General features: G+C 38.3%; 1 protein-coding gene across 1 annotated transcript in view; it reads right to left on the reverse strand.

Moving 5' to 3' along the window:
* LOC134873287 (protein unc-13 homolog B-like) overlaps positions 1 to 14626 on the reverse strand; it is a 74221-nt gene that overhangs the window by 19681 nt on the left and 39914 nt on the right. The window contains exons 20-24 of the mRNA XM_063896774.1: positions 13021 to 13147; positions 12424 to 12520; positions 10567 to 10710; positions 5168 to 5245; positions 4787 to 4864 (exon numbers count right to left, since the gene is read on the reverse strand). Of these exons, the coding sequence (XP_063752844.1) occupies positions 4787 to 4864; positions 5168 to 5245; positions 10567 to 10710; positions 12424 to 12520; positions 13021 to 13147 (524 nt within the window). The remainder of the gene's footprint in view (positions 1 to 4786; positions 4865 to 5167; positions 5246 to 10566; positions 10711 to 12423; positions 12521 to 13020; positions 13148 to 14626) is intronic.

Genomic DNA, 14626 nt, shown 5'->3' on the forward strand with positions numbered 1-14626 from the left:
GCTAAACTAGGCCAACCTGAGCTTGAACCAAAGGTTGAAAAATCATTGAATCCAACCACAAATGACCTACAGTCACCAAGGATAAGCAGATAAGCTTAATGGTTCAGTGTTAATGTGTTGTTGCCTACAGTCATCGATATGTAATGTTATTGAAAACAACATATTTTTAGAATTGAGATTAAAGCTGTTTTGTTATTGCATATTATTGATACTTAACTAAACAAAAGAACTACTATGCACACTTGGAAAGTTAATTGACTGAGAAATGCAGAAAAGGCTACGGTATGTGTCCGCTCACAAAGGAAATCGCTGACCTGAAAGTATTTTTTTTGGTAAGGTAATCCAAAAATTGACATTGTGTTGCTCACAACATCAGAGTTATCTCAACTATCTTTATTGAGTTTCTTATAAAGTTTCTCTACTTCCTTAAGTGAAATTGGCAGGTTTTATGTTTTAGATCAACTAAGTTCTGTAAGATTGGGGTCTCCAACGGAAATCTGCAGGGGTCATCATCTACACTCTAGATTTCCCAGTTTTGCGGCCATCTCTCCTGCTTTAAACTGGACTTTATCTTCCTAAAGTTAGCACTTTGTTTAATTATTGAGTAGGCTTTGTTTGTTTTTTGTATGACAATATCATTTGGCAAAACTTGTCCGTTGAATTGTTATTAAGTGGAATTCCAAATGAGACACTTTTTATACATATGAAGGATAATAATGGAATGAGTATGAAGAACTCAAAACTTGTAGTTGTCTCAACTAAAGATTATTAGTTGGCTCAAATGTAGGCACTTTCCTATAAACTTAAGCGATTTAGTTGACCTAGAAACTGAAAAATCTAGTGCAGACAGTTGCCTTGTTACAGTGTGTCAATGTAAAGTCTTCTTTGTGTATGGCATCCACTGAGGGAGGAGATTGTGACCCTGAGAATCCACAGGGTGGAAATATGCGTAGTCCTGAAAAGGTGCCTGTAATCAACATTCTTTCTACACAAACAAAGATGTTCAATACCAACTGCAGAGGTCTAGTGATATTCTTTAAGCCTTGCAGGTATAAATGTGTTTTACTCTATATAATAAAAAGCAATGAAAACCTTTCTTAATTTTATGGGATGTTTCTACATTACAATGATGTGGAATCTCCACTTTCTAGCTTCTTATATATTATATTGAAATTAAGATTTAATTTTACTGTTTTATTTAAAGAGCTCAGGAAAATTACAGAACTGTAATTTGGAGGCTTAAATGTCCGTTTTGCTTCAAATATTCCCTCTTACCTCAGATCCTTCTGAGTCTGAGCAGGCAGACTGAAGATAAAATGGAGAAACAATCAGACACAAAGGTGAGATGAGACAAAAGTAATAACATACATTTAAGAAATTATATAAAAGTGTTTGTTGTGGTTACAGGCAGCTTTTGCTAATGCCTACCCACCATGTCATCCTCCCCTTCATTGTCAGTGATAGCCTGGTGGAGATGGTATGGAAATAAAAACACACAAATTATGAAAAAAAGCATGACAAAGAAATATGATAACACAAAGAAAAAACAAATGCATAAGAAACAGTCTGAGGTGTGTTGCTGTGCTCAGATTAAGCTAGCAGCCACTGAAATATACATGACACACTAGTTTAAATAAGGATATTACTAACTTCCTGAATTAACTACCAGCCATTGTATCATTTGTTATAAACTTCCTTAAAACCAACAAAGTGATCTACCACATGTTACACTGTGATCTACGATATCAGCCACTAAGTTACTTTCTTATTTTCAGAAATATTTTATTTTGGAAGTAAGTGGAAGAACCACAGATGCTATAAAATACACATAAGTATGTGGACAACCTTGATAATAAACTACTGGGTGTTGTTTTTGCCTCTTTGTCCTGTAGAATAAATCAAACAATCTTAAAGGGGCCCTATTATGCTAATGTTCAGGTTCGTATCTGTATTTGGTGCCTCTACTGTGACATGTCTCCATACTTTAATGCTCTTTATGTTTAGGGGAGAGAAACTCCCTCTGGAGGGGACGTTTGGATTTAAGCGTTTGCAAACCATTTAAACACAAACAAATCTATATAAAACAATGCAGGGTAAACCCCAAAAAACACAATAGGGCCTTTTTAATGTCACAGCTATTTTGTCCATTTGCTAAAACAAATAATAAGTAAAGTAAAGAATTTCTTGATGTAGAAAGATAAGGAATACACAATATCATCAAGGATGACAGCGAGCCAGCATAATGACTGATTGTTGTTATGGATACACCTGTGTGTGAGACAAGTGAAACCATCATCTTTTCCTAACTGAACTATTAGGTTTTAGGTTGTGACAGTCCGACCCACCTCCTCATCTAACTCCTCAGGTTCCTCCTCGTTCTCAAGCTTTTGGAAAGAAGCAGCATCGTCGTGAAAGTATATTTATTATGTACATACATTGTATTAGGTGGAAAACATTATTTGAGGGAGTAAATACCAGGAGTCAAGGAAGGAGGAGCAGTACATCAGGAACTAAAAATAGATGCTTACATACAGTACTGGGTAACGAAAGGTTCAGGGCGGGTGTTTTTTTTAAAGATGTTTTTGTTCCAGGAACAACAGGGGAAAGGGGAGCGAGGGTAAAACAACCAAAAACCTGACATACCCTCTCCTCCTCAGCAGTTAACTGTAGAGAAAAATACACAGGCTCATTCTCACCGTAGCTAAAAAAGATGTTTTCTGAGCAAACCAATGACAGCTACTATAATAGAGCTTCATCCACTGAACAAAAACAGATCATAAAATTACTTTAAATTCAAATAGTCAAGTTAATGTCCCAGGAGAAATACAAGAAGTGGAATTTATCACTGTATATGTACTGTAGATTTTATTCCCATGCAAAAATGTAACGCTTTCTACTATAATTGTTCAAGGTTTCCATATCCGCAGGTGGCACGCTACAAAAAATTGTCAAGTTAAGCACAAACAAACAAAACAATATACATTTCTTTATGGATAGACATTGCCCCCAGAAATGAGAAGACATGTGAATAAATAGCATTACAGTTAATAGGTCACACCTGGTGGACGATAAGTTAAACCAAATATGTTTGTCTATCCTGAGATGTAACAATTCCAACATGTTACTTGCTCTTTCATCACAACAGCAAGAAAAGCCTTTGGTGTTAACTTCTGTAAGCTCACACATGAATCAAACATCAGACCAGAAATTCATAAATCCAGAAACAGTTATGGAATATGTTGCGATTATATGAAGTCTTGTTTTTCCTTTGAGTCCGAAAAGAGACTTCTTGCTGCAACCTTCAAGTCTTAGGTAAACTATGGTGATGTTGTAAATATGAATGCATCTTCTCAATGCCTACACCTTCTGGATAATGTCTAACATGGGGCACTAAGATGTATTGTTTACGCACCATTACTCTTTGTATGCTCGGAATGGATGGTCTGCCCTGACCCCCGTAGACTAAACCATTAGCATATCCTCATTTATAGGACTATTATCGATGTTCTTCCACCTTATCTACAGATTTATTCTGAGCTGTGGAAAAGGGCGTTATTAATGCGGCTCCATTTGCAGATTTAAAGTGCTTCTTGATGGCTTTCTAAGATCATTTTTCTGATTGTGTTCACTTTTTTTTGTTCTAATTTGTTTCTGTAACTGTACTGCTGCATATATTGGACTATAATATTTTGTAAAAGAGATTGTAACCTCAATGAGAATTCTCCTGGTTAGATAAAAGTTAAATAACTTTCTAAAAGCCGGCGATTCCACAGAGGACAGAGGCTGCAGATCTTCAACACTCTGCCACGAGTCTCTTAACTTCTCGGGGTTCAAGCAGCAGACCCAGAGAAAGTTACCTTCTGTTGCTTCGGCCTGCGCGCACTCCTGTCTTTTTCTTTTCTCGAGCCTGCAGCTCTGCATTGTGAGCCTGCAGCTCTGCATTGTGAATCTGTTTGTGCAGCCCTCTTAACCAACAGGCTTACTGAGTTAGTATTCTACCGGCACGATTATTTTTCTGGTGTTGGAATGTCTCGCTATGTTTGTGAATTCTTAGAAACTAAACACCACATCATTTTGGGTTAAAGTGTGTTGTAACTGCGTTACTGAGAATTGTAACAGGTATTATATTACCCACATTTCAGAAGTAATGCGTTATATTACTGCGTTACAGCAAACAGTAATACATTACTGTAACTCCGTTACTTGTGTAACACGTTACACCCAACTCTGCCCATTTGTTGACTTCCATGCTTGAAAAGCATTTGAATGGTTCAAAACATCCTCTGGTCCAAAAAACTCTTCAGTCACTTTATATCCTGCTGTGTGCCATGCCAGAGTTTGTCTTTAAAGTCACACTTTTCCCACAAATTGACCAATAAAGCCAGGTTAAAACCCCTCTGGGATAAGTAGCTCATAGAGAATTTCCCTTGTGATTAAAATGCCCAAAAAGTTGCATAAAGTTTTGAAATTTGATCATACATTACATGTCACTTGTTAGGCGCTTTTACCCAAAGCGACTTACATATATTCAATACTGTGGGCAATCCCCATAGGAGCTATTTGGGGTGAAGTGTCTTGCCCACGGACACAATGACTTGCTGACTGCAGTGGGGATTGAACCAGTGCTCTCCAGATCCAAATATCACAGCTACAGCCATCCCATACCAAAACTCTATCCAGTGGCTGCATTTTGACTTGGAAATCTGTCAGGGCTCCGTGCAAGATGATTAAGAACCACTGATGCAGGACAAGCGTTAGATGTGTGTGTTTATCTGTTATTGCACACCTGTTTTGCTCCCATCGACTCAAACATCTTCTCCAACAGGACCCTCATCTGCTGGATGTTGTTCATCAGCACACAGGGCTAGAGTAAGAACGATGAGGGAGACAACAGGTTTTACAAAAAGATGGCGACAGAAAGTCAAGCAAGTAAAAAAAAAAAGTACCAAATAAATGAAAGTCAGGAGAAGAAGGGCAAAGACAGGAAGAAGAAATAGGCAAACAAAGAGGAAACAGAGGTGTTAAGGAGTTACAGAAGTGGGTAGCAGCATCTGAAATATTAATACACTCATAGAGAGTGCTTTAGCTCTAATGCTTAGTCACTCTGTATCAAGAGGAGCTCGGAGTGAGGAGGTTTGGTAGCAGAGTGGCATGCAGCGGTACTCACTATCTTTTCCTTCTCACAGTAGGAGGGAAAGCTCTTGGCCAGCACGGCACAGTACTGCAGCAGCACTTTGGTGATCGTCTGTGGAAACAAGATTACACAAGTAAAACATGATTACTCTGGAAACTTCTGTATTTGTGGTTCTGAACACCCGTAGTTTCATTTGTTTGGTCAGATGCGAAGGAAGGAAGAAGCTGCACTCTTCCTTCTGATGTGGTTGCCGGATGTTGGTTGGTAAAAATACAATTGTTACTACATTAAAATGCTTACAACAACGTGTGTAGGTCAGGTTCAGTAAAAGAGTCACGATATAAGTGAAGAGGCATTGACGTTTTTTTTAAACTTTGTTGTTTGGGGCAATTTCAGCCCAACAAGAAGAGTGCCATCTAGTTCCTTCATTTTTCAATCAAAGGCTGACTTCTCTACAGCTGATACCTCCAAAACTACATTAAAACAATGTAGATAAATAGCAACACCAGTGAGAAGGAAATATCTGTCTTTTTCTTTTTTGTGTCTCTTTAACCCTAACCCTACATACAATGTTGGGGATCTTGTATTTCCATTTTATGCTACTTTGACCTTCTATTTCACTTCATTTTACCCGATGAAAATATTTTACCATCTCACTTTTTTTGTTGGCCACTTTGCAGATGTATTTTATTCATTTGAATTATATATCAATGACAATTCCACAGAACAAATCAAACAAATTAGACAAAGCAATCAGCCAAGTCCAGTATGTCTAGCCAAATTACAAGTAAGAAAACTGGAGTTGTCTGCATGACAGCGTGAGTACCACTGTAATCCTGCCTGATTACAGACAGCATTATGTTGATTTGGCAACATATACTAAGTTTTATGTGATCATTGTTTTAACCACAACCTTCCTGCCAATCAGACTCTGTAGGCGGCACTGAAGGGAGTTTTGTCTCTATCCTGGATCTCTCTTGATGAGCAGTTTCTCCAGACCTGTTCTTCTTATTTTGTTCAGCCATGTTGGCTCTCACACACATCAAATAAATTCTGTTGTTATCTATATTCAACAGAGCATTAATTTTGTTGCCAAAAGGAGAAACTAATTTTCCAATTCCCTAAACACACATATTTATTATTAACTCTTCAATGTGAGATATGGTAGAAATCTAGTACAATAGTTTAACGGTGAAAATGGGTCACTAAATCACACTTAGGGTGCTATAGTTTCAACCAAACAGTCATTATCTTTGTCATTTCACACATAACATTAAAATAGCTTCCCCACGATGGTGAAAGAGCTAATTGATCAGAGGGGTAAAAGCTGTCTCTGTGGAAGTCGTTCTTATGACATGGTGCATTGATGAGCTTTAAGCTCATTTCAGAAACAGCGTTTATGCTTCAAAGAGTAAATGTTGTATTTTATTTCTCAGAGCGTTCCAACCACACGCTGCTATCCATTTATTATTTGTTGATCTTATTCATTATCTCATTCTGGGAGTCTTTTTTACAACACCACATGAATGCACTGTTAACGAAAGTCAAACAGTTGATTCAAACACCCTGAGAACGCCTCGATTGGATTCCTTTGTATCATTCTGTAACATAACAACATCACTATGTAAGTAATGCGCTTCTATTGGCTAGCACTCCAAAACATTGTACGTGATTTGCTAAGGGGCGGGACATCTCTAACAGATCAGACCAATCAGAGCAGACTGGGTTCTGATTTCAGACAGAGGGTGAAAAGAGGTGCTGCAGCACAGGCAGAATGAGAAAAATAAAGATTGAACATTAAAGCAAGGAGACATGTCCCAGTAGAGACACAAAATACAAATATGATCCTGAAAAAGAGCAGAATAGGTCCCCTTTAGGAAACACTCCAAAATGGAATAGGTTATTTTTTGGCCCAATCTTAACCTTTACACAAAGTTGTAGGTGAAAATTGGACTGGTAGTTTTTACCTAATACTGCTGACAGACAGTTAAACCAAGCCGAAGACATAACTTACATACAGCATTTCAAACCATTCCATGAAAAAGTGAATGCAAAAAGTGCAATGTGGTTATGAAATCCATTATTTAGTTCTTTGATACACACGAAGACTTTTGGTGAGAAACAATTAATTTCATGTTTGTTTACAAATTCCACAGGGCACTAAATAAACCAGCGGGGTAATTTATGGGTTGTAATGGTTATTTGAGGACAACAAAAAAGTGTTGCTGTAACTACACACCATCTCCACATCGCTGTGAGAGATTTCTCTACTTTCCGCTGAGTCAGCCAGTTGGCCCACTTCAATTCATGCATTAAACATGTGGTCTGATGGCTGTCTGCTTTATTTCCTCGTGTTGTAGAGCTCTGTCTCCCCATTTATTTATTTTCTGCCACTGTCTGTCTTTGACCTTCATCTCATATAAAATTAACTATGCTGGTATTGGGTCTGGGGGGGAAAAGAAGGCTATGAGATGGAACTAATTAGGGATGGGATGGTGAAAAAGAGAGAAACTAGTCGAGATATGGAAAAAAAATTGAAACTAAGACGGCTATTGTGGTCTACAGGCGCAAACGCTTTACAAAGGCCCACAACATCTCCATTGAGAGAAACACGCTGCGATTTCTAAAACGATGCAAATGAAAACATTAGAAAATCTTTGCCAAATCAACAAAACTTGTACAGCATTTAGAAAGCATTCACTAACATGAAGAAATATGCGCAGCGTTCATTCAAATCGCTGAATATACATTCAATGCAAATAAAAAACGCTGTAAGAAGCTCAAAACACAACGGTATTATTGCAGATAAGCTAGCTAGCTACCGTTGCTAGTTTAGTAATTTGAAATATACAGATAACAGCACTTAAAAACACTGACAGCCGGCCAACTTAATAATCTCTCAACGAGCGCTCCGGTCCCAACTATGTGCATCGCTTTTTAGTGTCCCCGTTTTTGTTGTGTTTTCAGCTTCTTGCAGTGTTTTGTATTTGCAGCATTTCATTTATGCAGCACTTTTAGTAAACCCTGCACATATGTTACTACAAGATAGTGAAGATGTTTTATCATTTGCATGTATTTTTGGCAAATTTGTGTTTTTTTATTTGCATCATTTTTTAAACTTCACACGTTTTTCCTGATGGAAATGTTTTGGGCCGTTGTAACGTGTTTGCACTTGTCGACCACCGTAAAATATAGATGGAACAAAAATACGTGAAGGCAAAATAAAGACAGGATGAAGGGACGAGAGAATGGTAGGATAGCAGATGAAAAACTAAAGACTGAGACATGGAGGAGAAGAAAAAGGTAGATGGAGACTTTAACACAAGTGGAATTGAAATGGCAGTCAAAGGTTGGGGACAGACAGATGGACAGCTTAGAGTGATAGCTTACATTAGCCATTCTTTATTTAATGAGTCCTATATTGATCGAGCCATCACACCACACACACACACACACACACACACACACACACACACACACACACACACACACACACACACACACACACACACACACACACACACACACACACACACACACACACACACACACAAATATACATGCACACAACTCTTCTGCAGAGAAAGGTTTGTTAGATTGAATGGCTATGCCTAAAAGCAACTGCCTTAAATTAAATTAGAAGAAAGAAATACGACATCAAAGGTTCAATAACAAAAACACTGCACTGTATACATTTACAATAAAAAGAAAAGCATAAATGTGAAACCCATCAGTCAATATTTCAAAGGCACATCATATTAAATAATTCCAATAAAGAAGAGTTGTGTTGGAAAAGCTCTTAAGATTACTTAAAGCTGCACCAGTGAGGAATTTTGATTCAGCAATGCCTCAGTGATGGAAAACACTTTACAAATCCTATTAAAAATATATATTTGTGCTTTAGTTTTGGACAGGAAGTAATGAATTGTAACACATTTTCCCACATCCACACACATTAGAAAAGAAAGAGTTCAAAGTACTTTTGGAAAACTAATCATCTTAGTATGAGAAGCTTAATGTTTACTAGATTTAATTACAGGATATTTATGTACTCACATCCTCCAAGATATATGTTGTTAAGCGACGTAACTGGTTTACATTTGTACATTTTTATACCAAAGAAATTCCTGTCTGAGTTGAGCAGCAGCAAGACCATGAGGAACATTTTAAATGGAGTGGAGCGCAGATTTTTCGAGAACTTGACTTAATAAAAAAAAGGCAGAAATTATTCACTTATTCTGCAGTTTGTTCGAGGATTTCATTATTCTTTGGGCTGACGTCAAAATACAATTGGACCACAGACATTGCAAGTTTCTTTATAAACTGCCTCCATGTGTAAAGAATGATTGTTCTCAATCCTAAAGATTTTCAATATAATATGATCAGGAAAAGGAAAATCAGCTCATTGAAGAATTTAAGAAAAGATTTGGCAATTCAGCTGCAATGAGATGCTTCCCTCTGACCGTCAGTCGCTCCGCACACTTTTAAGGCCACAGTTTTCACCCTAGGATTGTTATATTCGGCAAAGTTGTTGAGTGTGTTTGTGTTCATTCAAATTGGGAAACATGGTGTGTGGCATAGAGCAGATCCAGCAGCAGATGGGTCTGCATTTGATTTTCGATTGGGGGCCCAAAGTAAAAATAATAGGTGGCGCGGGCACATTAGATTATTGATCTTGCCGAATAACTACAAGCATATCTCCCTATCTATACGTCACATCTGTGTAGGGCTGAACGATTAATTGCATTTGCGATAATATCGCGATATGACTAAACGAGATTTTCCAACCGCAACGGCTGCGATTTCACTGGTCACGTGATCCGGTCATGTGACTTGCGAGCGAGCCGAGCGGAGCCGAGCGAAGCCGAGCAGGCAGGGAAAGAAGTCAACGCTGCGCTTGAACCTGTTGCACAATGGCCTCAGGCTCGCCAGAAGAGTGCACGGCTGGAAGTTTGGTACCAAAGAGGGGCGGCACGTCAGTTGTGTGGAATTATTTTGGCTTTAAAAAGGAAGATGCTGCGCAACGTCAGGTATTGTGCAGAACGTGCCTCGCTACTGTTGCTACCTCACGCGGTTCAAGATTGTAATCATGATTGATTTATTGTTTGTGTTTGTTGAAAAATACATCAGAAGAGGACCTTGAAAAAATCGCATATTAAATCGCAATTGCAATATTGAGGTAAAAAAATCGCAATTAGATTATTTTCCAAAATCGTTCAGCCCTACATCTGTGCCTCTGGAATTTCACTTATCTGAGAACAACATTTTGCAGACATATAATATATCAGGCATCCCACCACAGCCACAGAGTATGAAATCAAACGGCTATTGTCTTTGATAAAGAAGCTCTGTTTTGATGCCTTTTTATGCATTCTGGCACCTTATTAACATGCAAATATTTGCTCTCTCGTGTATATACATATAAACCTCACCTTGGCGAAGCGCCGGTTGTAATGAGCCACCACAGTGGGGTCAGGGCAGTCCAGTTTCTTGATGATCTCAAAGCTCTGGTTAAGCTGAGTGAAGATGTCCACCACAGAGCAGGAGAACAGAGCGTGCTCAGACGTCTGCTGGAACTGCAGGTTGGACACAAAATGCAGAATTTTAGCCCACTGGTACCACGTTTTCATTGAATCAAAACAGCAACTCTCCACATGTTCTGCTATCTTCAAGATTCCTCACAACAATTACCTCACTGACTCATGCGTCTAACTAATCTCTTAATAACTCGAGCCATTCCTATTTCCATCCCTAGCTACCATTAATGCGATTTTGTGTAATTATTACCATTTCAGGGCACTCGGAACAGTGCAGTTATTATGAGGCATTTAAAATGATTTCTGGCCTAGGAATAAAGGGCTTATTGAACTACTGCTCTATTCATATTCTCCTATGGATACATTTACCAGTTAACTGTTCCTTTTATTAACTGCAAACGCAAATACAAATGGTGCCCAGAGGGGTTAGTGTGGTCCAATTGACTGAGTCCTGCAGTTGTACCCTGTGGTTACTCTCTTTTAGAAACCTACAGACTTTGGATCCATAGTTATAGTTATTATAGAGGCAAAGAGGGCTGATAACCACTGAATGGTTCCCCCAATAAAATCTGTCTCCTAATGGACTCTCTATAAACTCCCATAAGTTTAAAGAGGTGTGCTTTCAGGCTACTTGACAGTAAAGAGGAATAGATAATGTGTGCTGAGTAATGTATTATTTACTTAGAGTGTTTCCTGCATTTGTTTGCCATTTAAGAAATGAAGCTATGCCTGTGAACTAGTAAAGGGAGTCAACTGAAGTCATGGCTTATTCGTCTTACAGCAACATCTAGCAAATGCACCCTTTCATGTCAGAGGTGTTCTTTATCTGTTAGTCTGCTAACTCTTTGCCTGCAAATGCTTATTGTATTGTTTATTTGTAATATCAAAATCCACCTCCACCCTAGCACCCACATGTCGATCCTGTGCCCTTTCAGTGGCCATAGACGAAATGATAGAAGTATAGTCACCCATTGGTTTGTTGAAAAGTTTTGGCCATCGCCATTTTTTTGAGGCAGCCACATATTTAAAGTAACTTTTCTGAAAACACTGTGGAAAGGTAAGACGAAAAAGAAGACAACAACCAAACCCGACAACCCAAGCGACCTGTCAATTGCAAGGTACCCATACACCCTAACTCTGCTTTATCTTCTATTTCACTCTAAATGGGAACGTCATTAACAAATTTACATCATGTCGTATTGAACACTTGAAACTAGTAACTAAGACCATAAACTCATTGGGATACTGTTTACTGAGGTAATAAAACAAGCATTTGGACTTCTATACAATCAAATATTTTTGGCCATTAGTGAAGTCGCCCTGTTCGACATTAAAAAGAAGGCAGCATTAAGGCACTCCTGCATTGGCTTCACTTTTCAGAACTGGAGGTTGTCACAGAAAGTGCGCCAGTCGTTTCAGCACATTTTCAGTGACGTCCCTTTAATATGAGTTAATCACTGAACTGTGGGTCCAGAATTTGGAGCGTTATGAAAATGATTCGTTTTTGGATGTGTGTCTTTTTTTATTGCAATGTTCTAGATCCCTAACCGCAGCTACGACTGATCATTTTGTGTAGTTTGCAAGTAAACACAAGTTGTTGAAAGCTGTGTTGTGATGAGGCTCACAGCTGCGGGACAACAACTGTTCATTTCACTGTTACCCTAAAGGTTTTTGGAAAATTGTTTCAATTCTGCTCACAATAGTTGTTCTACCTACGAGGCCATCTCCTGCATATCCTTGTCTCTGACTCACCCCTTCTCTCTTGTCTCTCTCCAGCGCCCCGTTCATAAACTCCATCGACACCTCCTCGTTCTCAGCCAGCCAGGCCAGGACAAACTGGAGGAACCACCTGGAAAGAGAACTGATATTTTTAACCCCCTCTGCTTTAGACCAAACAGTTAATACACAACAGAGGACTGACTCTGTTCAGTCTACTAAAATATTGTTGCTTTGACAAACATAAGCACTTAATTTAGGTTTTAAGAATGTGTATCAATTTGTCTTATTTCTTAGTTTGTTTCATTTCATAATAATCAATACAAGAAGTGCATTATTATGAATGATGGTACCGTCTCACTGTTACCGTTCTTTGCATATTTACTCATTTGAAGCTTCTTGGTCTCATTAATTAGTCTGGTTATCATTAATGACATTTTATTATCATCAATATTTCTCAGTGAGGATTGATTTGAGTTGAGGCACAAAGGTTTTCATGATGCCCTAACAGAATAAATGTCAATACAAAGGCAGAAATGATGAAGCGAGATGAGCAGTCTTTTGTCTGGAGGAGACAGGAAAAGAGAAATATAATGAGTGAGAAAGTGTGTGGTGTGTGTGTGTGGGTCTTACGCAGGGTACTCAGGCACAGTGTCTGTGAAGGCGGGCAGGTCCTTAACATACTCATTGTATAGCCACTTGACCTTGAAGTGTAGGTTCATGTAGTCAGCAGTCTTACATAGTCTAAGCTTCTCGTGTTCTGAAAAAAAAACACACACACTGAAATAAACACCAGCTGTATCTCTTGAGGTGTGCTGCAGAAGTTGCTTGGATACAGTTTCTTGGTGAAGGTGGTCTTTAATAGTGTGGAATATTGTGTCAGTGTTTGTTTGTATCCATGAATCTTTTACATGTTTTCTGTAAAACATCCTAAATAGGGTTGCTTTTTTGCACATTGATCCCTAATGTTAAGCGGGTACTGACCGTGATTGACAGACAGAAGCGGTTTCGTTGTTTTCTTGATTTTCATGGATTTAATAGAACTTTCATTTCACCCCATTGCAGCCTTCCACAGGTGAAGAACGGCCAACTAAAGAGAGTCATGGGCTGCAAACAGCTGTTACTTTTCAGCTCACTCTGTGGTTTTTTGAGAATATTCCCGGATAAAACATACATTCAGCGCTCTGATATTGTTACCTTTTAAATTTGAAAAGTGACACCAAGTCTATCTTTTCACCAAAAGGCTTACATAAAATGGACTCTATATCATGACTTATTGGAGAAAACAATCAATTCTATTGACAAATCAGATGTTCAAAACCCCTTTATAGCAAGAATGAAATGAGCCGTTGTTTCATAACCACATTTTACACCACTGTGACGATTAAAGTCCACCCCCCCTAGTTATTGCCAGTTTTAATTACTTTATAGGTAGCATTTCATGACATATCTAGGGAAACAACAAGAAGAAAAAAGAATCCACACATGTCTTTGAATTTGTGTAAGATGAATTGATTGGGCCTGTTGCAATTTGAAAAATGCTTCCACAAAGCAGTGAAATACTTTTCCATCAGTTTTTCACTGATTGGATTTTGATTGGATCAAATTCCAATCAGTCTTGTTTGTGTCACATGAGCCAACACAACAACAAATATGAAGGAACACAACACAACAACAAATATGAAGGAATGAGAGCGACGTGTCCAGACGCGTGAGGTTTGAATTATGGTTCAACTCCAGCATTACAAACACATAAGAAGTGTAAGAGTCAGTGCCACAGTGCACTAATGTAGTTATGTCAAACTATTGTGGCAGTTTTAGGAGTCTAAAATGTGTCTGTAATCTACATGATAGGGGACTCTTATCTACAGTGTCTGCATATTTCCTGTTTCCAAAAAATGGAAAACAGTGTCAAAACTAGAAAAGGTAACATTACATTTCTCATTAATAAAAACATTCTCTATAGATCACAGATTCCCAACCCTATAATAATACAAATAATCCCTTTAAAGGATTTTTTGAAACTAATTACCTGGTGCATCTGTCACCATCTGTCATTTGAACCATCATAGTCAGGGTAACAGTATACTGATTTTTGAGTAAAAATGGTCATCAGTATGCAGCAATACCAACTGGGCTATCACTTTTCAAAAGTTCTGTCAAGCTAAAAGGGAAAGGAGTATTCTCTTTCACACTCCCCCCCTACCTGAAACACCTCCAATGGACTCCTTTGGTTACT

This window comes from Eleginops maclovinus, chromosome 12 (assembly GCF_036324505.1).
Source record: "Eleginops maclovinus isolate JMC-PN-2008 ecotype Puerto Natales chromosome 12, JC_Emac_rtc_rv5, whole genome shotgun sequence".
Taxonomy (NCBI): domain Eukaryota; kingdom Metazoa; phylum Chordata; class Actinopteri; order Perciformes; family Eleginopidae; genus Eleginops; species Eleginops maclovinus.